The 26548-nt window shown below is 38.1% G+C and overlaps 1 protein-coding gene across 7 annotated transcripts in view; it reads left to right on the forward strand.

Moving 5' to 3' along the window:
- Positions 1 to 5272: 5272 nt before the first annotated feature.
- The window catches only part of CDK12 (cyclin dependent kinase 12), a 63688-nt gene continuing 42412 nt past the window's right edge, over positions 5273 to 26548 (forward strand). For 3 of the 7 annotated variants that reach the window (XR_003507029.1, XR_003507028.1, XR_003507030.1), the window contains exons 1-6: positions 5876 to 6921; positions 11551 to 12435; positions 18620 to 18796; positions 19696 to 19835; positions 20381 to 20551; positions 23669 to 23858. Coding sequence is in view for 3 of the 7 variants with exons in the window: in XM_027519806.1 (XP_027375607.1) it covers positions 5876 to 6921; positions 11551 to 12435; positions 18620 to 18796; positions 19696 to 19835; positions 20381 to 20551; positions 23669 to 23858 (2609 nt within the window). In the remaining 4 variants the exon portion in view is untranslated. Of the gene's footprint in view, positions 6922 to 11550; positions 12436 to 18619; positions 18797 to 19695; positions 19836 to 20380; positions 20552 to 23668; positions 23859 to 26548 lie in introns of all 7 variants that reach the window. The other 4 variants (XM_027519807.1, XM_027519806.1, XM_027519808.1 and 1 more) reach the window with 4 other exon arrangements.

The following is a 26548-nucleotide window of genomic DNA, read 5'->3' on the forward strand; positions in this document are numbered from 1 at the left end:
AGTTGATCTCTGGTTCCTCTGCCTTTTCTGAATCCAGCTTATACATCTGGAAGATCTTGGTTCACACACTATTAAAGCCTAGCTTGGAGGATTTTGATCACGACCTTGCTAGCATGTGAAATGAGTGCAATTGTATGGTAGTTTGAACATTCTTTGGCATTGCCCTTCTTTGGAAATGGAACAAAAACTGATCTTTTCCAGTCCTGTGGCCATTGCTGAGTTTTCAAATCTGAGTTACAAACCTAGACAGTGTATAAAGAGCAAAGACATCAGTTTGCCGACAAAGGTCCGTATAGTCAAAGCTATGGTTTTTCCAGAAAGATTACAGATTACAGAAAGAGCTGTCCCTTCTCCTGTCATTTACTACTAGTGTAAATGTGCTCCAACTCCTTCTGAGTCTCAATTTCAGCCTATAGGAATTGCATATAATAATACTCATCCTGGTCACCTCATCAGGTTATTTATTTGTTTAATTGATATTTATTGACAGGTTTAAAAGACTTCTGTGGAAAATTGAAAAGTGCTGTAGAAATAGAAGGTATTATAAAAACTCAGTAACAGGCTTCATTTATTATTCATTCATTAGGGGTTTCTAGTCTGCTTCAACAGGAAATAGATAATTAAGAAAGGATTTGGGATTTCCTTGGTGTTCCAGTGGTTAAGAACCCACCTTACAATGCAGGGGGCAAGGGTTTGACCCTTGTCTGGGAACTAAAATCCCACATGCCATAGAGAAACTAAGGCCATTGTGGTGCAACTAGAGAGTCTGACCACCTCCACAAAAGATCCTGCATGATGCAATGAAGACCCCAAGTGCCGCAACTAAGACCCGAGGCAGCCAAATACATACATAAATAAAATATTTTAGGAAGTTTCTGTAAAGCAACTACATACCAATAAAATTAATTTAAAATAAAATGGAAGCAACTTAACATCCTTTCACAGAGGAATGGACTAAGATGTGGTACATATACAATAAAATATTACTCAGACATAAAAAGGAATGAAATAATGCCATTTGCAGAACCATGGATGGACCTAGAGATTGTCATACAGAGTGAAATAGTCAGAAAGAGAAAAGCAAATATTGTATAACATTGTTTATATGTGGATTCAAGAAAATTGGTACAGATGAATTTATTGGCAAAACAGAAATAGAGTCACAGATGTAGAGAACAGACTTACGATTACCAAGGGGGAAAGGGTGTGTGAGACAGACTGGGAGATTGGGATCAATATTCTGATAGACAGAATGCCTGAAGAACTATGGAGAGAGGTTTGTAATATTGTATAGGAGGTGTTGATCAAAACCACTTCCAAGAAGAAGAAATGCAAAAAGGCAAAATGGTTGTCTGATGAAGCCTTACAAATATATGAGAAAAGAAGAGAAGTGAAAGGCAAGGAAAAAAATAAAGATATACCCATCTGAATGCAGAGTTCCAAAGAATAGCAAGGAGAGAAAAGAAAGCCTTCCTAAGTGATCAATTCAAAGAAATAGAGGAAAACAATAGAATGGGAAAGACAGAGATCTTTTCAAGAAAATTAGAGATACCAAGGGAACATTTCATGCAAAGATGGGTACAATAAAAGACAGAAATGGTATGGACCTAACAGAAGCAGAAGATATCAAGAGGAAGTAGCAAGAATATACAGAAGAACGATACAAAAAAGATCTTCATGACCCAGATAACCAAGAAGGTGTGGTCACTCACCTAGAGCCAGACATCCTGGAGTGTGAAGTCAAGTGGGGCTAGGAAGCATCACTATGAACCAAGCTAATAGAAGTGATGGAATTTCAGCTGAGCTATTTCAAATCCTAAAAGATGATGCTGTGAATGTGCTGCAGTCAATATGCCAACAAGTTTGGAAAATTCAGCAGTGGCCACAGGACTGGAAAATGTCAGTTTTCATCCCAAACAAAGGCAATGCCAAAGAATGTTCAAACTACCACAGAACTGCACTCATTTCACACACTAGCAAGTTAGTGTTCAAGTTAGGCTTCAGCAATATGTGCACCAAGAACTTCCAGATGTTCCAGTTGGATTTAGAAAAGGCAGAGGAACCAGAGATCAACTTGCCAACATCTGATGGATCACAGGAAAAAGCAAGAGAATTCCAGAAAAACATCTGCTTCATCGACTATGCTAAAGCCTTTGACTGTGTGGATCAAAACAAATTGTGGAAAATTCTGAAAGAGATGGGAATGCCAGACCAACTTACCTGCTCCTGAGAAACCAGTATGCAGGTCAAGAAGCAACAATTAGAACCGAACATGGAACAACAGACTGGTTCCAAATTGGGAAAGGAGTACATCAAGACTGTATATTGTAACCCTGCTTATTTAACTTCTACGCAGAGTACATCATGTGAAAAGCTGGGCTGGATGAATCCCAGGCTGGAATCAAGATTGCCAAAAGATATCAGTAACCTCAGATATGCAGATGACACCACCCTTATGACAGAAAGCAAAGAGGAAGTAAAGAGCCTCTTGATGAAGGTGAAAGGAGAATGAAAAAGCTTGCTTAAAACTCAACATTCAAAAAACTAAGATTATTGCATCTGGTCCCATCACTTCATGGCAAATAGATGGGGAAACAATGGAAACAGTGACAGACTTTATTTTCTTGGGCTCCAAAATCACTGCAGATGGTGACTGCAGCCATGAAATTAAAAAGACACTTGCTCCTTGGAAGAAAAGTTATGACCAACCTAGACAGCGTATTAAGAAGCAGAGACATCAGTTTGCCAACAAAGGTCCGTATAGTTAAAGCTATGGCTTTTCCAGTAGTCATGTATGGATGTGAGAGCTGGATCATGAAGAAGGCTGAGTGCCAAAGAATCGATGCTTTTGAGCTGTGGTGTTGGAGAAGACTCTTGAGAGTCCCTCGGACTACAAGCAGATGAAACCAGTCAATCCTAAAGGAAATCAATCCTGAATATTCATTGGAAGGACAGATGATGAAGCTGAAGCTTTGATACTTCGGCCACCTGATGTGAAGAGCAGACTAATTGGAAAAGACCCTGATGCTGGGAAAGACTGAAGGTAGGAGGAGAAGGGTACGACAGGATGAAATGGTTTGATGGCATCACTGACTTGATGGACATGAGTTTGAGCAAGCTCTGTGAGATGATGGACAGGGAAGCTTGTTTTTAATGATTTTTATTTGGAGGATAATTGCCTCCAAATAAAGTAAAGAGCCTCTTGATGAAGGTGAAAGGAGAATGAAAAAGCTTGCTTAAAACTCAACATTCAAAAAACTAAGATTATTGCATCTGGTCCCATCACTTCATGGCAAATAGATGGGGAAACAATGGAAACAGTGACAGACTTTATTTTCTTGGGTGAAAAATCACTCAGTCACGACTGAGTGACTGAACAACAATATATACACTGTGGTGGTAGTGGTTTAGTTGCTAAGTCATGTCTGACTCTTTGCCACCTTGTGAACTGTAGCCTACCAGGCTACTCTGTCCGTGGAATTCTCCAAGCAAGAACACTGGAGTGGGTTGCCATTTCCTTCTCCAATGCATGACAGTGAAAAGTGAAAGTGAAATCGCTCAGTCGTGTCTGACTCCTAGCGACCCCATGGACTGCAGCCTACCAGGCTCCTCCGTCCATGGGATTTGCCAGGCAAGAGTACTGGAGTGGGTTGCCGTTGCCTTCTCTGACCATATAGCACAGGGAACCCTATTGAGTGATCAGTGGTGGCTGGTAGCCTAAGTGGGAAGGAATCTAACAAAGTACATATATGTAAACGTGGACTTCCCAGTAGCTCAAACGGTAAAGAATCTGCCCGCAGTGCAGGAGACCAGGGTTCGATCCCTGGTTCAGAAAGATCCTCTGGAGAAGGGAATGGCAATCCACTCCATTATTCTTGCCTGGAGAATCCCCATGGACAGGGGAGCCTGGCAGGCTACAGTTACGGGGTCGCAAAGAGTCAGACATGACTGAGCAACTAACACACACACACACACACATATATAAACGTATAACTTATTCACTTTGCTGTACAGCAGAAACTAACATAACATTGTAAACCAACTATACTGTAATAAAAATTAATTTCAAAAAAATAAAGTTTCTACTGCTGGAATGATAAGCGGTGGGACAGGTTGGAAGGTGAGAGGGAGGTTCAAGATGGAGGAGACTATGTATGCCTATGGCTGACTCATATTGATGTATGGCAGAAACCAACACAATTCTGTAAGGCAATTATCCTCCAAATAAAAATCATTAAAAACAAAGGATTTACTTGACCAAAAAAAATAATAAAATTCAGCTCCATCACTCAAAAATAAAGTTTCTACTGCTGATATGATGGTGGATTAATTTGGATGATGAATTTTATTCTTCAAGGTTTTATTTGACACATCATCACAATTACTTCTGCCATCTCCACGTTTCCATTTTGTTGTGGGTGCATCCTAGGTCAAATACTTGATCTCATTTAAAAGAGTAAAAAAAAAAAAATCAGAGTAATTTTGCTGAACTCATGCCAATGTTTAATAAGGCTGACCAGTCACTTTGTCTAATTGACTCATGAAATTTCCTGCCATCTGCCATCATGTTAGACACTGGTGGAGACCTTCACATCCAGGCCCTTTTGCAGCAATGAGTAAGTCACCACACCTGCGTTCAAGTACTAAATTCTATACTCTCTTTATTTCCTTTCTTTTTTCTTGACAGTATTAATTTTACTTGCACAGATGATTAAAAAGTTCTTAGGTCTTCCTTTTTCTTTGGCCTAGATGCATGGCTTGTGGGATCCTAGTTTCCCCCCCACTGATAGAACCGGGGGTCCTAGCAGTGAGAGCATCTGAGTCTGGTTTCCTTATCTTTAAAACAAGGATGAGGCAAATCGTGTTTTGCAGGGTACACACACACACACACACACACACACACACAGGCAAATCGTGTTTTGCAGGGTGCACACACACACACACACACACACACAGGCAAATCGTGTTTTGCAGGGTACACACACACACACACACACACACACACACACGAAAATTAGTTTGCGCCGAAGCGGAATATGTATTTGTTCAATGAGTTATCAATAAAGTTTCAAATTAAAAAATTCTCCCTGGTTCGTTTTAATAAAGTTTTGCTCAAATGGCGAGCCCGATTCTTATCGCGAGAATCTGGCGGAATGCTCCTCTGCTGGAGACCTGCTCTCGCGTTGTTTGAGCTAGCAGCGGCGAGAGGTGAAAGGGAAGCACGAAATACCGCGAGATTACTGAAGATTCTCGCGGTATTTCTTGGGATTACCCCCTCCCCCCCGCCTTCCTCCTAGTGCCGTTTCGGTTTAACCTAGTGTGTGACTGTGAGTCTGTGTGAGGGGCCGAGTGTGTGAGGTACTTAGGTGAGGCGGAAGCTAGAAAAGGGGGTCCCTCAGGAGCGAGGGACAAAGGGGGCGTGAGGCACCTAGGCCGCGGGACCCCAGCGACAGGAAGCCGCCCCGAGCCGGGCTACCGGGTAGGGGAAGGGCCCGCGCAGTCCTCACAGGGCCCCAGAGCCAGAGTCGGCCACACAGCACCGGGCCGTCGGCTTCCTACTTCTTCGACCTCCCCGGCGTCTGGGCCTGAGGATTGGCTCGGCGTGGGGAGGAGGAGAAACAGATTCGGGCAGCTACTCGTTGTCTCGCAACTCCACTGCTGAGGAACTCTCATTTCTTCCCTGGCTCCTTCACCCCCACCTCATGTAGGAGGGTGCTGAGGAGACGGGAGGGAGGAGGAGCCTGGACTACCGTCCCTTCCCTCCCCACCCCCTTGTAGGGGCTCTTTGGTAGGCGTGGGGCTGGGGGGGAGGGTGGGGGTTACTTTTTGGAGTGCTGGGGAACTTTTTCCCCTTTTTGAGGCCAGGGGAAAGGGAATGCCCAATCCAGAGAGACATGGGGGCAAGAAGGACGGGAGTGGGGGAGCTTCTGGAACTTTGCAGCCGTCATCGGGAGGTGGCAGCTCCAACAGCAGAGAGCGTCACCGCTTGGGGTCGAAGCACAAGCGGCATAAGTCCAAGCACTCCAAAGACATGGGATTGGTGACACCCGAAGCAGCACCTTTGGGCACAGTTATCAAACCTTTGGTGGAATATGATGACATTAGCTCTGATTCCGATACCTTCTCTGATGACCTGGCTTTCAAAGTGGACCGGAGGGAAAATGATGAACGTCGCGGGACTGATCGCAGCGACCGCCTGCATAAACACCGTCACCACCAGCACCGACGTACTCGCGACTTATTAAAAACTAAACAGACAGAGAAAGAAAAAAACCTGGAAGCCTCCAGCAAGTCGGGCTCGACGAAGGACCGGATATCAGGAAGTTCAAAGCGTTCAAATGAGGAGAATGATGACCACGGGAAGGCTCAGATCTCGAAAAGCAGCAACAAGGAATCCAGGTCATCCAAACTCCATAAGGAGAAGACCCGGAAAGAGCGTGAGTTGAAGTCGGGACACAAAGACCGAAGTAAAAGTCATCGGAAGAGGGAAACACCCAAAAGTTACAAAACCGTGGACAGCCCTAAACGGAGATCCAGGAGTCCCCACCGGAAGTGGTCCGACAGTCCCAAGCAAGATGATAGCCCCTCCGGAGCTTCTTACGGCCAAGATTATGACCTTAGTCCCCCGAGATCTCACACCTCTAGCAATTACGACTCCTACAAGAAGAGTCCGGGAAGTACCTCTAGAAGGCAGTCAATCAGCCCGCCTTACAAGGAGCCTTCTGCCTACCAGTCCAGCACTCGGTCACCCAGTCCCTACAGTAGACGACAGAGGTCTGTGAGTCCCTATAGCCGGCGACGTTCTTCCAGCTATGAAAGGAGTGGCTCTTACAGTGGGAGATCACCCAGTCCCTACGGTCGAAGGCGGTCCAGCAGCCCTTTTCTGAGCAAGCGCTCTCTGAGCCGGAGTCCACTTCCCAGGTGAGCTATTTGTCTAACAGTCCGTTCTTTCCTACAGTGGCTTATGAGGAACTGGGGATTAGACCTGTTAACATTTTGTGGAAGCCCCCAGTGTTTGGCATTGTCTAGAACACTTTGCTGTTGGCTAGTCATAATGTAGGTGAGACTGCTCTTCCCCTTAACCCAGAATTGAAGAGGAGAGTTCACATGCCTAAAGCTGCTAAAGGTAGGTACTTCCAGTGCTGGGACCTTCAGCTGTAAGCTCCTATGTGAGAAAAAATCATAGGCTTCTGCTTACCAAATGCATGGAGTTGATACTGGTTCTCAGAGTTTATCCAGTTATTTCGGTTGCTTTGTCTTAACTTTTTGAAATTCACTTTGGAATTAGTGCTTTAGGCTTCATTGGACCTGATTGGAGATTTCATTTGTGTTATTTGAGGCTGTTTTCCTAGGTCATCTACCACTTGCGTTGTCCACTATGTCTCCAGACCTGTAAGTTTATTTCCTTATAGACAGTTTTTTTGATAACTTACAAAAGACTCCCATCTTTGATGTTTCTAGTGGGAATTAAACTGATTAGCTCTTCCCTTTTATGGTATAACCTGGCAGAAATTGGTTCCAAGGATACTTTGATTTTCTTTACAAGCATCACCACTATCTTGTGACCACAGCAGTTTTCAAAATCTTTCTTTTAAAAAATGCTAATAGTATCTTCACTGTGATATTTTTGGTGATAAAGACATGTTAGTTTGAAATTTAATTGTTGGAGTGAATTGTATACAGAAAACTGTTCTTGTTCCTAAGTGATGAGGTGTATGTACCTCCCTCTTTATAGTCTTACCATTTTCCACAAAAGGAGAACTTGAGCTTAGGAGTCACATCTGAGTGGAATCCTAATCTTGTTTTGTAACCTTTGGCATATAATTTAATTTCTCTGTGTGTGAAATAAGAGTAATAACTACCTAGTTCTAGAGTTGCGAGGTTTAATTAGTAAATATGAGTGCATGGCCAGGTACAGTGCCTGGTCAGTAAGTTTTATCAGTGAGTGAGAAAAATGTTGAAAACTAGTAGAGAAATTAGAAAAAAATCCATGCCATGTCTTTTATATGTCAATGTGAGTAATTTTTGCTGACCTAAAGCTATAATTTTTCATAAACTAGTTTGAATTCATCAAGTTAAGAGAGTTCCTAGCTGTCAGAGTATGAAGTTCCTTAGGCTTTCCCCCTCCATTTTATTATTGTAGTCAGGACTCAAATATGTACCACCTAGATTCTACAATTAATACTTGATATACATTTTATCATTTCTATCCATCTCTTCATCAAGCCATCTTCATTTGTTTTGATTCATCTCAAAGTAAGTTGCATATATCAGTATACTTCACTATAAACACTTTAGCATGTACACCATTAGCTAGAGTTGACTTTTTTTTTCTGGAGGAATGAGAAGTAAATTTATATACACTGAAGTAGATGTCTTAAGTGTACTATTTGTAAAATTGCTTAGCTTTTTTTAAGGATGCCTAAGAAATAGTCTCAGAATATTTGTTTTCTTGAGGGAGTAGTTTCATTAAGGCTGTTCTGAGAATTTTGATTGTTAGGGGGTTTGAGAATACAGAATTGCATTGAGGCTAAAACAAGTTTCAGTAAAAACAAGCTGCTTTTGCAATAATTCCTTTTGGGTTCAAATCTCAAGTTCTCTCTTCCTGTACTCAGTTGTAATTAGTGCAGTAATGGTAAAAATAAATCAAGAAAGAATTGAAAACACAACATGATCCTATAGGACACAAATATAAACACTAATAATCTTGGAGTCACATGCACATTTTTAGTTGGCTAGTAAAGAGCATTACATGTTTGTAGGTGTGTGATATGTGCATACGTACATATTTTTCCTCATTCAGTTTCTTAGGGTAGGGAACATATAGATCCCTTTTATGGTCTTCTCGTTTTTTTTTTTGTTTTGCCTTGAGAGAAACAGGCAGAATTAAACAAGCAATATCATTTTTAAAGACTGAAAATGCTTTGAGAGAAACTTTGAAGATCTTTGCATCCACCAAATTAGTAGTGATTAATAGTAGCAATTTCATTTCAAATGGGTGGAATCTAACTTAATTCAGGGAAAAAATACATTTGTTATTGAAGACAGTTTTGTTCACTGTTTGAAGACAATTTACCTATTTGTTGTCCTCTTTTTACCCCCTTTTTTCCTTAAAGAGTGGATCTGGACCTCAACTTTAACATTATGTAACTTACAGCCATCCAAATGTCCTATTACAGTAAGCTTCTGTTCAGAAGTTGAAGGATTTGTAGCAGAGTTCTTTAGGAAGATTTAGTCATGCTGAAAGATTAAAGAAACAGTGGCTTGTAGGGCATGTTTCTGACATTACTTAGTGTTTTCCTGAGATAATGTTAGTTTCAACCCAGTCTGTAATTTAGAGAAAGCCTCTTGTTTTAGCCACTTTGTTTACAGAGGTATTAGTTTTCTTAAGAGTAACTGGGTATTTAGTAAATCCATTTAACTAGTTTCATTGTCTTGTATCCTCATGTTCATATAAATGTTGTTGTTTGATTCCAGTGATTATTTTATATTTTAATTAACTTTTGGAAGAAAATTTCCAAAAGGCATTATGGGTATAAGAAAATCATGACTAACATCATGTGAGTTGTTTCCCCTACCATGTATATGCTATTTGTTTTGAAACATTTTGAATCACATCAGTCTTACCAATGATCAGCCATAAAAGGGAGATATTGAAGATCTGAAATGGGAACAATTTGTTTTAGACTATTGGGCAAATTATGTTTTGTCCAGTCATACTTGACACATTGTGTGCCTGCTGAGTTCCTTCAGTTGTGTCGGACTCTTTGTGACCCCATGGATTTTAGCCTGCCAGGCTCCTCTGTCCATGGGGATTCTCCTGGCAAGAATACTGGAGTGGGTTGCCATGCCCTCCTCCAGAGGATCTTCCTGACCCAAGGGTCGAACCTGCATCTCTTATGTCTCCTGCATTGGCAGGCAAGTTCTTTACCACTAGCACTACCTGAGAAGGCCGGTAATACATTTGACTTTATTAAAAAGCAAAAAGAATTAAGAGGGGGTTGGATTTTAATTTAGAATAATCTGCCTTTTAGATTCCCAGATTTTACTTCCCAATCCTTTCTTAATAATGGAGAAAATAAGTTGAACATGCAATAATACCTTGCTTTATGAATTTCTAAAATGTTTATTGGAAATCATTTTATATTTGAAAGTACTAGAAGCCATCATAGTTTTAAGAACGTCTAATAAATTATTTTGGCAAGACAGTTTCTCCAGTTTACATAGTTTGTAAATCCTAAGTCTTGTATCTTGAGAGTTTGTTTAGTATAGGCACAACTTAATTATAAACTGGGGATTCAGGAACAAAATCTTTTCCTGGGATTTCTCAATTAGATAGCTCTCTAGTTTAAAATTTTAGGTTTTGGTGAAGTGTGCTAGTTACTACGTTTAGCATTAAGTATGACTTTTAAAAATCATGTTTTCACTTTATCAGATACTTAAACCAAAATTCTAAAAGTAATCGTGAATATGGATATTTTCTAACATGGGAAAAAATATCCATCCATCTTTCAGTTGAATAAGTAGTGGATAATTTTTAGATTATATGACTGAAATATGTTACCATGAAGGATTATTTCCTTCTAATCCATTTTTTAGAGTAAAGAACATTTTTAAATTTATAGAAAAATTCTGAAACTAGTACAAAGAATTCTTTCATATCCTCAAACTCAGTTTCCCCTATTATTATTATCTTATATTTGTTATAATTAATGAACCAATATTGATACATTATTACTATTATTATTATTATTTGATGGTACCATCCAGTCCCATCACTTCATGGCAAATAGAAGGGGAAAAAAATGGAAGCAGTGACAGATTTTATTTTCTTGGGCTTCAAAATCACTTCGGAAACGGTGACTGCAGCCGTGAAATTAAAAGACACTTGCTCCTTGGAAGGAAAGCTATGACAAACTTAGACAACATATTACAAAGCAAAGACATCACTTTGCCGACAAAGGTCTGTATAGTCGAAGGTATGGTTTTCCCATTAGTCATGTATGGATGTGAGAGTTGGACCATAAAGAAGGCTGAAAGCCAAAGAATTGATGCTTTCAAATTGTGGTGCTGGAGAAGACTCTTGAGAGTGGGTGCCATGGACTGCAAGGCAATTAAACCAGTCAATCCTAAAAGAAATCAACCCTGAATATTCATAGGAAGGACTGATGCTAAAGCTGAAACTCTAATACTTTGGCCACCTAATGCGAAGAGCCAGTCATTGGAAAAGGCTCTGATGCTGGGGAAGATTGAGGGCAGGAGGAGAAGAGGGTGGCAGAGGATGAGATGATTAGATAGCATCACTGATTCAATGAACATGAATTTGAGCAAACTTCTTGGAGATAGTGAAGGACAAGGAAGCCTGGTGTGCTGCAGTCCATGGGGTCGCAAAGAGTCAGACAGGACTGAGCAACTGAACAACAACAACAATCTATTTTTAAGACTGCTAAGTACTCAAACTGGGTTTTTTTAGTTACAGTTCTTCATAGTTTAATCTGTTTTCTTCCGTATTGCTGTAGTCTATTCATTTAATTTTTTTTCTTTTTCCAGTAGAAAATCAATGAAGTCTAGAAGTAGAAGTCCTGCATATTCAAGACACTCATCTTCTCATAGTAAAAAGAAGAGATCCGGGTCACGCAGTCGACATTCCAGTATCTCACCTGTCAGGCTTCCATTGAACTCCAGCTTGGGAGCTGAACTCAGTAGGAAAAAGAAGGAGAGAGCAGCAGCTGCAGCAGCAGCAAAAATGGATGGGAAGGAATCCAAGGGTTCACCTATATTTTTACCCAAAAAAGAGAACAGTTCAGTGGAGGCTAAGGATTCAGGCTTGGAGCCTAAAAAGTTACCCAGAGGTGTAAAATTGGAAAAATCTGCCCCAGATACTGAACTGGTGAATGTAACACATCTAAACACAGAGGTCAAAAATTCTTTAGATACAGGGAAAGTGAAGTTGGATGAGAACTCTGAGAAGCATCCTGTTCTTAAAGATACAAAAGTACAGGGAACAAAAGACTCTAAACCTGTAGCACTGAAAGAGGAGATTGTTACTCCAAAAGAGACAGAGACATCTGAAAAGGAGACCCTTCCTCCTCTTCCCACAGTTACTTCTCCACCTCCTTTACCAACTACTACCCCTCCACCACAGACACCCCCCTTGCCACCTTTGCCTCCACTGCCAGCTATTCCACAGCAGCCACCTCTGCCTCCTCCCCAGCCAACATTTAGTCAGGTTCTTTCTTCAAGTACTTCAACTTTGCCCCCCTCTGTTCATCCAAGGACATCTACTCTGTCCTCTCAGGCAAATTCTCAGCCCTCTGTACAGGTTTCTGTGAAGACTCAAGTATCTGTAACAGCTGCTATTCCACACCTAAAAACTTCAACGTTGCCTCCTCTGCCCCTCCCACCCTTATTACTGGGAGATGATGACATGGATAGGTAAGTACTGTAGTTAACTGGGAAATTTTAACCCTCTTGATCTAAGTGTAATGTAGTTTTTGTTCTCAAGGCTTTGTCAAAATTGTTCTGATGCGTGTCTGTTTAGAATGCTTTCATGAATAGGAAGTGCCTGTGATGTTAGGTTTTCAGTGGAAAAAGTCCTTATGTATGACATGATTAGGAAAAGATAATTATAATTTGAGGTCTAGTAATCCTTTTTCTCACGAGTATTTATCAATAATTTTGATTGAAAGTTTTAAAAATCATGTGTTTTTCTCCTTGAATTTTTATGTTGAAAATTTCAGTATTACATAGCTGCAGAAAAATTAACACCTGTATGCCCTTCAGCTAGATTGACCAGTTGTTAATTTTTTACCATATTTTTTTAAACTACAGATATTATGACTTTTTTGAATAGTTTAGCATGTCTCTTCTAACAAGAACACTTTCCTGTATAATCATAATACCTTTATCACCCTAAAAAACATTCATTTATTGAATAATATCAGTAGCATATCAATAATAATAATATTAAGATCCTAAGTAGTCCCAGAAATGTCTTTTGTATCGACTTTTTTCCATCTTGATGCTTTAAAAAAATTATCCTTAAGAAGCAAAAGAACAATATGTAGAGTCTTTGCTAATTAGAATATAAATTCACAGTGTGGTGATAAGAAGAGCTCTCATTTTAATAATCCTTTTGACTATTGAGACCTGAAATGATTTGAAACATGAGTCTGATTTCATGGAAGACATTAGGAAATATATTTGTTTAATTTCTTGGTGGACTTAGCTAGGCAAGTACAACCAAACAAACTTGAATCAGCAGTGACATATACCATGGCAGTCTTCGGGTTATTGTTTTTCTATGGAGATTCTGCCCTCTTGTTATAGAGAATATGAGTTTCACTTAATACAACAAGTTTTCGTTGTAAGCACAGAAATAAATATTATCAGTCGTGCATCCCAGACCAATTCCCAAGCTTCTGTTACTTTCCAGGTGACAGCAGTAGTTTAAATAGTGATACATTTCAGCCCTTTAGGTCTATAGTTTTTCAAACTACTCTCTGTGCTTTTTTAGAAGGTGCAAGTGCAATAAATGATGGGAAAAGAGACTATTTAAATGAATGGCTCCATTACTATATATAGTGGTAAATATTATTTTAAAGAAAAATTCCACATGCTCTTTCTAATATTAATAGGTATTAATGAATTCTGCCACATCCTGAGAACTACAAATGAGAAGAAAAGAACCTGAAATTTATGTAGGAAAATTTGTTTGAGGTACACAATATACTTACCATAGATACAAAATATATATTTTTGTAGTTTTGTTGAAAAAGAAGTCATCCAGAGGGAACCTAGGCCACTATCTTTCCATGAGAACCTTGTTTAAATATTAGTTTACATAGTGGCTAGAATCATATCAGTGTGGCTAGGAACCTTCCTTTTGAAATGTTTACTTGGCTAACCAAGTAGACATTGAACCTGTCTACCATGAGTCAGGGTAGAGTGCAGATTTGCAGATGTGGAACAATTTTGATAGAAGGCACGTAGAGATTTCTATCTTTCAGATTGTAAATGAAGGGTAAAGTAAGATCATTCAGTGCTTATTTGAGTATGTGTAGCTGTCTTTAAGAACACTCGCGAGAGAGAAGTGAGAAAAATTATTTTTGTTACATATTCTGATTCCAAAAGTGTAACTGTTTCATTTAATAGTCCTTATTAAAGGTAGAAAAATGGAAGTGAAGATTTCTTCCAATATCAATTTTATTTTTTCACTATGTACTAACTTAAAATTCAAGATGGCTTTTCTGTTTTTGTCTTCATTTACTTATTTGGTGCCATGAACCAGCTGCACCTTTCACATGAAAAACATTTGTTTATTTAAAAAAAGTATTTTTTGGCTGTGTGGCATTTGGGACCCTAGTTACTCAACCAGGGATCAAACTTGTGCCCCCTGTATAGGAAGCGCTGAATCTTAACCATTGAACTGCCAGGGAAGTCCTGAAAAAATAATTTTATGTAAGAAGACTTTTTAGGAAGAAATCTGAACATTGTGAATGGAACTTCTATTCCTCTGTACTTTATCTCATAGGAGGCTGCAGGAGCTTAAATGTTGAGAATGTGACTTATACATCTTTTTATCGCCTATAGTATTTTAAACATAAGACATAGAATGTAGTCATTAAATACTGATTATTTGAATAAGTAAAACTGCTGAAGGAACCAAGGCCAGGCTTGTGTGAAATGAAATTGGGCATGTAGTTAAGAAATTATTTGTCACATGGATGATATAAAGGTTGTATTAGAGGATTTGTCCTTTTGGGAAAAGAATTAATCTCTCTTTCAAACGTGTGTGTGTGTGTGTGTGTGTATAGTATGTATATTGAGCAGAAATATATAAACCCAGGTATGAAATAGAAGAGTGAATTTAATTAATGGTATTTGCAAAAACCTTTCTGATTCACAGTCTACAATTCTTATTTCTAGAAGCAAAGGCTTCCAAACATCCACTTTGATATAATGCATTCTTCACAGACATAGCTGGTCATGGGGATATGCTTCTTTAAGGAGATCATCCATATATGCAGCTAAATTGCTTCAGTTGTGTCCGACTCTGTGCGACGCTATGGACTGTAACTCCCCGCTCCCCCAGGCTCTGTCTGTGGCTCTGTCCATGGGATTCTCCAGGCAAGAATACTGGAGTGAGTTGCCATGCCCTCCTCCAGGGGATCTTCCTGACCCAGTGATCAAACCTGCATCTCTTATGTCTCTTGCATTGGCAGGCAGGTTCTTTACCACTGAGCCACCTGGGAAGTCCAATCATCTGTATACTCTTCTTTAAATTTTCAGTTAACCATATAGGGTTTTTAAAATGTTGTTTTCTTCTCTTGTTTTTTTTGGATAGCGTGGTTCATCTGGAGTTTTATCAGACTTGGGTAGAGTCTACAGGATTCTTAAAGGCTGTATTTTTAAAGTACTGAACTCTTGTATAAAAGACTATTAAACGTTCAGGTTTGAATTTAGGATTTTGCTAATAGAATGCTTGTTTTCTATTTTTATTCTATTAGAATGCTAATAGAAAGTTTTTAATATGTTCATTCAAATTTTAATAGACGTTTATAAAAATAAATCACTTTTTAAACAACCTTCTTTAAGAGGAATGAGATAAATGGCCACATTTAAAGTGCATGTTTAGTCACCCAGTCTCCTCTATCCATGGGATTTCCCAAGCAAGAATACTAGAGTGTGTTGCCATTTCTTCCTCCAGGGGATCTTCCCAACCCAGGGATCGAACCCATATCTCCTATGTCTGCTGCCTTGCCGGCAGATTCTTTATTCAGTGAGCTATCAGGGATGGGGATATTTAAAGTAGTTTATTTTAAATTTTGAAAATTACAAAAATTAATTTTGGGGAATTCCTTGACTTTTCAGTGGTTAGGACTCCAAGCTTCCACTGCTGTGGGCCCAAGTTCCATCCCTGGTCAGGGAATTGAGAACCTACAAGCTGTGTGACATGGCCCAAAATAAAGCTAATTTTCTTTTTTTGTAGTTCATATGTAAATTCATATTTTTTTATTAACAGTAAAGACATCTCAGAGGCGTTTACGTTGTACCTACAGAATAAATTCCAGCATCATAAATTCCAAGAGACTATCCATATTCTAAAATTTGAGCACTCTGGGATTTGACAACTTTTTTTTTTTTAATTATACACAGGCATTAATGCAACTTTGTCTCCATGAGTGAACCCATCTGCTGGTATAAATGGAGAAGCAGGAAATACTGATATTGATAGGGTCAGTCTGTTCTTTCTGGTACTGAATCTTCAAGTAATGACTTGCTGCTGCTGCTGCTAAGTCGCTTCAGTCGTGTCTGACTCTGTGTGACCCCAGAGACGACAGCCCACCAGGCTCCCCCGTCCCTGGGATTCTCTAGGCAAGAACACTGGAGTGGGTTGCCATTTCCTTCTCCAGTGCATGAAAGTGAAAAGTGAAAGTGAAGTCGCTCAGTCGTGTCCGATTCCTAGCGACCCCATGGACTGCAGCCTACCAGGGTCCTCTGTCCATGGGATTTTCCAGGCAAGAGTACTGGAGTGGGGTGCCATTGCCTTCTCCGACAATATTTCTTCCACTATGTTAGACCCTTTCTGTATCTACCATATGTTCTCAGAACTATATAGAGCTTTATTTTAGTGAGTACCCTACACTAAAGGCTAAAGACCATAATATTTCTAAGCATTGCAATTTTACCATTTTTATTTTATGCATTATTATTGCAAGGTTTTTGGTACATGTGGAATTTGTTGAAACAAAATTTAACCTCTGTTTAACTTGTGTGCTCTAAACTGGTAGTACATATCCCATCAAACACGCATTCTTTCTTGAAATAACAGACTGAAATACAATGTTTTAGAAGCAATGTACATTTTCACAATAGCAATATTTGAACTCATAAAGTAAATTTTGGAGAAAATAAGATGTAAATGTAAAATATAGACTGAACTTACGTGAAATGATGGTGAAAGAATTCAGTTAATTCTAGTGACACAGAAGCAAGCTAGACTTTATTTTTGAATCATGAATTGAATTTTATAAAAAGTATTTTGACATAGTAGTTGAAAAATTAGGAATTTTCTTTTCTGAATGTCTTAAAAATTGGGGAAATTTAAAAAATCTATATGACATCCTGACCCAAGAGTTTTCTCGTAACAGACTTTGTTTCAGGGTAGAAAAATCTTACTGCAAGTTGGTGTGTGTTCATCACTATCAGTAATTTAACAGAAAATTTCAGATGATCGTTTTGCTCTACCTTGACTACCCCAGTTCTGGTTAATATGGTACAAACTAGATTCTGTTATTTTGTATGATTTTTGAGATTAAAATGATGAAAAATAATAGGAAGTAGTAGCTTTTGAGATTGTGTTTCACACACTGAAGGTAGCAGTATGCTTTAAAAAGATACATTGCAAGGGATAGCTGTATTATCCTTAGATGTGTTTATGGTTCTATGTAAGTATTTATGAAAGTTTTCTCTTAATAACCACTTGCTGAAAAAGTAGAAGAGGTTCCTACTGTGGTTAGGATTCTCAGATGCTTTTTAATCTTCTGATACTGTGATGGAATACAAAAGACTATCATGGTTTTATCTCTAGACATGAATTAGTATGCTGCCTATTTTTCCTGAGGACATGCATAGCGCAAAATCCTTTTTTTACCCATAAGTAGAGGTGGTTAAAAAATTAGATCTGAAAATTGAATTTTCTAATCTATTCCAGAAAAGCCATCCCTTTTGTTCCCCCACGGACTATTATAATTTGCTGGAGAGGCTTTCTGCTGCCAGTACTTTGTTGTTGTTTAGTCATTGTTGTGTCTGACTCTTGTGACCCCATGAACTGTAGCCCATTAGGCTCCTTTTTCCAGGAGATTTCCCAGGCAAGAATACTGGCATGGGTTGCCATTTCCTTCTCCAGGGGATCTTCCCAACCCAGGGATTGAACCCGTGTCTTTGGCATTGGCAGGAAGGTTCTTTACCATTACCATTTGAGCCGCCAGTGCTTTAATGATTCTAAAATAGTCTCTTGGATTCGTTCTCTTTAGATTCTTAGTTTGAGAGTTATTTGTCCATTTTGGGTGGTTGAATATGATTGCCTTTTCTTCCCAACCAGTAGAATAAATCATTTATTTTGATCTCCAGCTTAGCTGTATTTCTTACAAAACACTCTAAAATACTCTTTGCTTTTTCCAAGTTTCTCTCCACATCTTTAGTAACATAGTAGTATTACACTGTTGGGTTTTCCATCATTATTGAAATCTTTAGAGGAGGTTTGCCATGGTGCTTTGCAAATTTAAGATTATAACTTCCTGTATTTTATTTCATCTCAATAAAAATCCAGATAGCCTCTTCAGGAGGACATTAAAGAGTTTATTAAAGTTTCTACAAATAATATCCAAGTTTTGTTTTTTTTTTTTTTTAATATACTATAGATTTCTTTTTGCAAAATCCAAGTCTCTTGAACTGTGACTAAACTCCATTTCTTTATGTTATATTACAGGGGCTTTTCCCTTAAAAGTAAAATCTTTGTAACCTTTTAATAACCAGACATTACAATCTTTGAGTTTTATTTGCACATTCTTTAAGTAATTGTGATCTTTTTCTTTTTTTCCTCTCTGTTGTTTAGTCCGAAAGAAACTCTACCTTCAAAACCTGTGAAGAAAGAGAAGGAACAAAGACCACGTCACCTACTCACAGACCTCCCTCTCCCTCCAGAGCTCCCTGGTGGGGATCCATCTCCCCCAGACTCTCCAGAACCAAAGGCAATCACACCACCTCAGCAACCATACAAAAAGAGACCAAAGTAAGTTTTTGGCAGGATCCATCCCTACCTTTGGACCACAACCTACACCATTAGGATCATAGAGGATTGGGCCTAGTGTAGATCTTGCTTTATTTTCACGGATAAAATTCTTTCATCTGCATCCCCAGATACTTTGTCATGTTTTTTAGAAAAGTAATAATTTCCCAAGTTCGAGTTTACCATGAACATTGATCCCATGGTATCTTTTGAGTTCATACTACTTAGAGTATTAAAGAAGAAAGAAATCGTTATATTCAGAGGATGTCAATCATGTACATATTAATGAGGAATTAATAGATGTGGGTTTTTTTTCCCCTGAACTACATGAGTTGCCGTGTCATAATGTAGTAGAATCTGGGTTTGATCTTCTGATTGTTAGCCGCCTTCTCTTAGTAAGAAAAACAGTTGCTGTTTATTGAGCATATATTATTGCCAAAGTTTTATATTTTACTTTTATAGTAACCCTATGATGTAGGGATTATTTTCCCATTCTATAGTTGAGGAAGCCAGTAAGAAGTTAGAAAGTAAGCAGCAATTCTATTATTTGATCTTATGTCTTCCTGAGGCCAAAAAAAGAAAAATCTCAGCCACTGTGAGAGACTGTTTACTATTTATTTTATATTATTTGATTCCTGCCTTTTTAATAAAGAAACTGATAAAAGACCCAGGAATCAGAGAAATCATCATAAAAGAATTCTGTTTTGTTCTTTTTGAATACACTTAGGGAATTCCTTGGCATGGTTAATACTCTGAGCTTCCACTGAAGGTCATGGGTTTGATCCCTGGTTGGGAAACAAGTTTCCACAAACTGTGTGATGCAGAAAAAAAACAAAACAAAACACTTAAATTTTTAGAGCAGCTTTTTTGTTTGTTTTATTTTTTTGTTTTGCCTTTTTTAGAATTTGTTGTCCGCGTTACGGAGAAAGAAGACAAACAGAAAGTGACTGGGGGAAACGCTGTGTGGACAAGTTTGACATTATTGGGATTATTGGAGAGGGAACTTATGGCCAGGTATATAAAGCCAAAGACAAAGACACAGGTAAATAATGCCAAAAAATTCTAGATGTCAGAAGGTTAAAAATTTAGCAGTACTGCTGCTTTAAGTGGATTTAGCAAAAGTAAACTTTGAGTTCTAATTTGGTCTCCAAAAGTTACAAAATAGACCAAAATTTTCCAAAAGCATAATATAATTATTACCCTCTAAAAACCTTCCATCTGGTTGTCCACTGAAAATGTTTTGGGGGATTTAAGAAAAGGTAAAAATAAAATTTGTAAGTTGCTCTTTGTTTGGTAAGGAGTTAGTCCTTGAAAATAAAATGAAGTAGTTGAATTTTTGGTATATTTTAATAATCCAAAATTTTTAGGCCTAATCGAATATTGAATTAAAATTTTAAAGTCATTTAAAAATCAAAGATAAGAAAGGGGACCTGGGGATTTAAAAAAAAAAACAACAATATAAAATATCTTGCATGTAGCATTAAAGTAGGCATTAAGTTTATCAGAGCAAGAGCATATATTGGTTGATTCATGATGGTGGCCAGAAAATGCTAATTATGATAAAACTGTTTGAATTTGCTGTAACAGGAGAGCTAGTGGCTCTGAAGAAGGTGAGACTGGACAATGAAAAAGAGGGCTTCCCAATCACAGCCATTCGTGAGATCAAAATCCTTCGTCAGCTGATCCACCGAAGTGTTGTTAACATGAAGGAAATTGTCACAGATAAACAGGATGCACTGGATTTCAAGAAGGACAAAGGTACTAGCAAAGAATCCTGTTTCTGTATGGTAGATTGGTACATTGTATTTCCCTTCCTTGTTTGCATGTTTGTGTTTTTTAACAGGTTGTACTAAACAAATCCAGCTTCTTTAATTCATATCAAAATTAAGATGTTAACACATTGCTCTTATGCTGAACAGTGCGTATTTTATAAAATGTCCATCCATCCTCATCAGTGTACTCTTTGGAAATGATTGTTAATCATTACAGTTAAAGTGCTGTAACACCTAATAAGGCGAGCACATAAAAAAATGTAAGGTTCTCCTCCAAGCAACATTTTGAAGTGTTCTTTTTGTTTTTTTTTTTTCCACAAATTATAATAATAGTAATGAAAGTTAAAACCCAGATTAAACAGTTATTCTCATTTTTTCATCCTTCTTTCATTTATGCTGTGCTTAGTCACTCATTCATATCCAACTCTTTGCCACCCCATGAACTGTAGCCCGCCAGGTTACTGTATCCATGGGGATTCTCCAGGCAAGAATACTGGAGTGAATTGCCATGCCCTCCTCCAGGGGATCTTCCCAATCCAGGGTTTAAACCCAGGTCTCCCACATTGCAGGCAGATTCTTTACCATCTGAAGCCACCAGGGAAGCCCAAGAATACTGGAGTGGGTCGCCTAGCCCTTCTCCAGGGGATCTTCCTGACCCAGAACCAGAACCAGAACCAGGATCTCTTGCATTACAGTCGGATTCATTACCGGCTGAGCTACTGGGAAGCCCTCCTTCATTTATATGCATCTTTTTTTTTTAAACGTAGCTTTGCGCTCATACAGTTCAGAATCCAAAGCAGGTATTTCTAAAACAATTTTCTTCAGGTCACATTGTGGTTTTCCTGGATTTGTAACTTGTCTTTGGGGAATAAAATTGTTGTAGTCTATCTATGACATCCAGCCAACTTCTGTTAAAATAAATCTGAAGGTTTAGAAATGGGCAGCTGTAAAGAGATGGCATATGTGAATATAGCCTGGGATATTAAGAAAATATGATTGAAATACTTAAAATTAGGAGGGTACTGGTTAAAGTTAAGTTGGACTTCTTTACAGAGCCTCAGAGGTATTAGCATTAAGGGAGTAGTATCTCTTGAGTTTGGCAGAAGTAGTTTTAAAGAAAAGGAAATTCTGCTTAGATAAATTTATGAAAATTAGACTGGAATAGAATTAAGTATACTAGGTATATTTCTGGGTGTGTTTTTTAACCTTTTCTGATTATAAAAATAATACAGAGTAAAGATGCATAAAAAAATGTTAATTGGTTGCTTTTGGACAGGTGCTTGCTTTTATCCATATCATTCTGTACTGTATAAGTAATTTACTATATACTGTTCAAATTCTTTTTCTTAAAAAAAAATAAAATAATGGACTTCCTTGGGACTCCATGCTTTCACTGAAGTGGGCATAGATTCAATCCATGGTCAGGGAAACTAACATGCTGTGCGGAATGGCCAAATAATAAAAATTTTTTTTTAATCACAAAAAAATAATGAATGGATGTGATGCATACCTATTGTGGAAGAAATGAAAATGTAGATGAATAGGAAAAGGAGAATGGCAATCACTTCTCACCCACTCCCTTCCAGTATACTGCCATCCATAGACGATCACTATATAGTGTTAATATTTTGGCATATTTCTTTCTAGTACTTCATAGATATTGTATTTATTTTAACATAACTGAGATCAAGGTATATTTAGTGTTTTATAACTTGCCATAAGCTATTTCCTGTATCATTAACATGTTTTAATGACTGTGCATGAAGATAAATGAATCCAAATTTAATTTCACCAGTCCTTGTTGAGCAATTAGTTGTCAGTTTAAAAATATATTATAATAGCACTGCATTGAGGATCTTTGCATAAATCTTTGCATTTTGATTTATTTCTTAATATAGTTTCCTAGAAATAGAATTATTTGGTGAAAGGAATTTTCATATTTAATTGTAGATTGCATAATGATTTATGTCCCACCAGTGAGTCCCATCTCACTTAATCCTCCATAATGTTGAATTTATCTTTTTAAAAAACTGTCATCTGATAGGTGAAATATGAGTGATACCATTATTTTGGATTGGTGTTTTTCCCTTAGACAAGACAAGACAAGTTTTTTCCCTTGTCTATGAATTTTACTTATTTTTCTCTTTCTTGAGTTGTCCCTTTGTATCCTTTATCCACTCTTTTGCAATTTTAGTGTTTTCTTTTTTTGTAGGAGGGCTTAACTAAAGCTAAAGTATTCCTTTAATCCAATGGTGGTTAACTTTTTGACAGTCATGGACCTTTTAAAATATCTCATGGATTCATTCTTCAAAAAAACATTAAAAAAAAAAAACATTTAAAATGTTATATGCTATTTCAGGGTCCTTGAAGCCTACCCTCTAGACTAAGAATCCATACCTTTATGTTATTGAGAGAAGAATTTTAGACTGGATAGATTATAGTATAACTAGGTCTAGTGTTTCTTATGTTACAGAATTTGCCTCTATCATGTACCATGCTGAAAGTGTACAGATAATGTGGATTTCAAATCTTTTACAATTCTCTTAGCCTTTTACCTTACTTTTAAATGTAGGATGTTGAATTGGATGATTCGTTTTTCTTTCAATTCTTAAATACTATAAATTTCATTAATAGTCTGCACCCCTGGCATATTATGTGAGTGCTGTTAGCACTTCTGTAAAGACTTCTACAAAAGTTGTCTCAGAGTGTGTAACAAATGGGCATGGTTGTATGTTACAAATAAAACTTTATTTACAGCAGTAGACAGAAGGGATTTGCCCCAAGCAGTCTGTAATTTGCCAACTGATTTAGATCATAAAAGACTAGTTATACAGCCTAATTGGGGGAGTTGTCCCCTTCAAGACGTAAGTAGTCCAAAAAGCACCAGACTGTGGGTCAGAAGATTAATTCAAATAGTAGTTCTGTTATTTATTATTAAAATGGGCAAGTTACTCCATTGCTGGAGTTTTAGTTTTTTCATATATAAAGTTAAACATCTTTTTCTAGAGAGCTAATGGTCAACTCCAAAATTATATAAAAATTAAGGCATCGTTATTTCAGCATCCTTTTTCTCTTTTCTAAATTTTTTCTTCATCCTGTGTAGGAGCCTTTTACCTTGTATTTGAATATATGGACCATGACTTAATGGGACTTCTGGAATCTGGTTTGGTGCACTTTTCTGAGGACCATATCAAGTCATTCATGAAACAGCTAATGGAAGGATTGGATTACTGTCACAAAAAGAATTTCCTGCATCGGGATATTAAGTGTTCTAACATTTTGCTGAACAACAGGTAACATAGTAACCATATGAGGTTAAGCATTTTCTCCCTCTCTTCTGACACCCTTAGTTTCAGCTAATTAATTAAAGAGTTATAGATAGACCCAATAATGCAGTGTTTGTGTTTATATACATCTGATGTCTGTACCTTAGGAACAACTTGTGATGGGATACTTTTATCAGCAGTCTCAGACTCAGTCTTGGTAAGAAGCTAAAGGAGATAGGATTGTAAAGGTATTTTTTATTTTATTTGTAAAGGTTTTTTTTTAATGCAAACATTTTAGAGAATCACTCATATCCTACAGGAATATTCAGAGAGCTTTTGCCATAGTAATACTTTTGTGGTCCTAGGCAAATTCCTACACACATTGAGTTAAGGAAATTCTCCTTTGTTTCATTGGGAGAAACCTGCTCTTATAGCTGCTTTTGAGACTTTCTTAGTTATCGAATTTCAGAGTAAACACAGATGTAGTTGGGGACTGACCATTCTGCCAACACTTCAGTTTAGTTCAGTTCAGTTGCTCAGTCGTGTCCGACTCTGCGACCCCATGAATTGCAGCATGCCAGGCCTCCCTGTCCATCACCAACTCCCGGAGTTCACCCAAACTCATGTCCATTGATGCCATCCAGCCATCTCATCCTCTGTCGTCCCCTTCTCCTCCACTGCCAGCACTTACTTCTGGGTTTTAATAATATAGACAGACAGGAATTTGGTAAAGAACAGTGTTAATCCTTCAGAAGTTTTTATCATCTGCTTCTTTCCTCTTTGGCTATTTGCTTAAAGTGAATTGGTGATATCATTTGTTACTTACAGTAGCCTTGAGTAATAGCCCTACATACTGAGGAATAAAAAGCAAGTCTGGGACCGTTGAAATAAGGCCAGTGTTGGTTCTGTAGGTAATTAGGCTTTTTATAGCCATCTTTGTCTGATGCAAGGAGTTCCAACCAGTCCATCCTAAAGGAGATCAGTCCTGGGTGTTCATTGGAACGACTGATGTTGAAGCTGAAACTCCAATACTTTGGCCACCTGATGCAAAGAGCTGACTCATTTGAAAAGACCCTGATGCTGGGAAAGATTGAGGGCAGGAGGGGAAGGGGACGACAGAGGATGAGATGGTTGGATGGCATCACCGACTCAATGGACACGAGTTTGGGTAAACTCTGGGAGTTGGTGATGGACAGGGAGGCCTGGCGTGCTGCAGTTCATGGGGTCGCAAAGAGTCGGACACAACTGAATGACTGAACTGAACTGAACTTGTCTGATGCACCCTTTGTATTAAATATTTCTGTTCAGTTCTGTTTAACAAACATTATCTATTAATTGATGGGAATATAGAATGACTATGACATGTTTCCTATCTTTGTGGAGTTGGGTGACCAGCTCTTCAGGGTTGCCCAGGACTGTCCTGGTTTTAGCACCTAAAGTCCCATGTTGGATGGTTGGTCCCTGGAGAGTTGCATTTAGTAGGGAAGCTAAACAAATAAATTGCTTATTTCTGTAAACATTTATTAAACTCTCCCCCACCCCCAGATTTGGGAGCATCTGGGAAGATGTGATTTCAAGGAATGAATAGGCATTTACCAGAAAGAATGACAACAGAGGGTCACATTTCTAGGCAAAAGAGATTGAATTTACAAATTCACATTTGTAAATTCACATTTACAAATTCACAAAATATACAAAAGCACATAAATGTGAAAATAACATAGCATGTTTGAAAAACTGGAAAAGGAGTCAGTATTGCTAGGGCAAGAAGAGTGAAACACACAATGGCGAGATGAAGCTGGGCAGTTGCGAGGAGCTGATTTAAATTTTATTTATAAGAGACAGCCATTAAGAGGTGCTGGCTAATTTTTTGTTTTCAAATTATATAATTAATACATTTCATTAATTGTCCAAATTACTATAGAATTATTATTTATACTTAAATACCTTTATGAGATAAAATGTGATATTAAAAGATTCCTTTCTGTCACTATATCTGTGACCCACCATAATTCTTATTAAAGCTGCACTTGGTTAAATCCATCTATATATACAGTAATAAGGCATCAAAAACTTTAATGATGATGGCTATCATCTTGCAGTTTTCTGGACTATACTTTCTTCTGTTCTTTTGCTCTTCTGTTGGGGGATGTGTCAGGCTAGGAAATAATTGCAGTCCTGTTTGGTGTCCATTCTGGTGGGTCTAGCCCCTCTCTGTCCCTAACTTCCCAAGTTCAGGAAGCTGGTGAGCTTCTAGACTAAAGTGAATTTTCTTTTCAGTTTTCTAAGCAGGCTACAGGAGTCTCATAGTCTAGTCTGATCCAACCAGCCTCTATTCTTGCTGATTTAGTGTCTACACAGAGACTTTTGAGTGAGATGGCGTAGAGAGGAGTCCTCAGCTGGATGAAGGAGGGAAAACAGTCGATAAGAGAGGGAGGAGGGCGGGGTTGGGCTTCGTGATATTTATCTTAATTACACAACTATAAATAAAACCAAATTATTTTAGATATAAGAGAGACCAATTAGTCTTCTGCTTTAGAAAAGTCACTGAATGGTCACTATATAGGGTATGGACTGGGGGCACACAGACTTACTAAAAATGTCATAAGAAATGGTCTGAACTTAAACTAACCAAGGCATTGCTAGTAGAGGATGGACAGCATGGACTTGGTAGATTAGTAGACTTGATGAGAGAGTAAATGGTGGGGAATCAATCA

The sequence above is a fragment of the Bos indicus x Bos taurus genome, chromosome 19, assembly GCF_003369695.1.
Source record: "Bos indicus x Bos taurus breed Angus x Brahman F1 hybrid chromosome 19, Bos_hybrid_MaternalHap_v2.0, whole genome shotgun sequence".
Taxonomy (NCBI): Eukaryota; Metazoa; Chordata; class Mammalia; order Artiodactyla; family Bovidae; genus Bos; species Bos indicus x Bos taurus.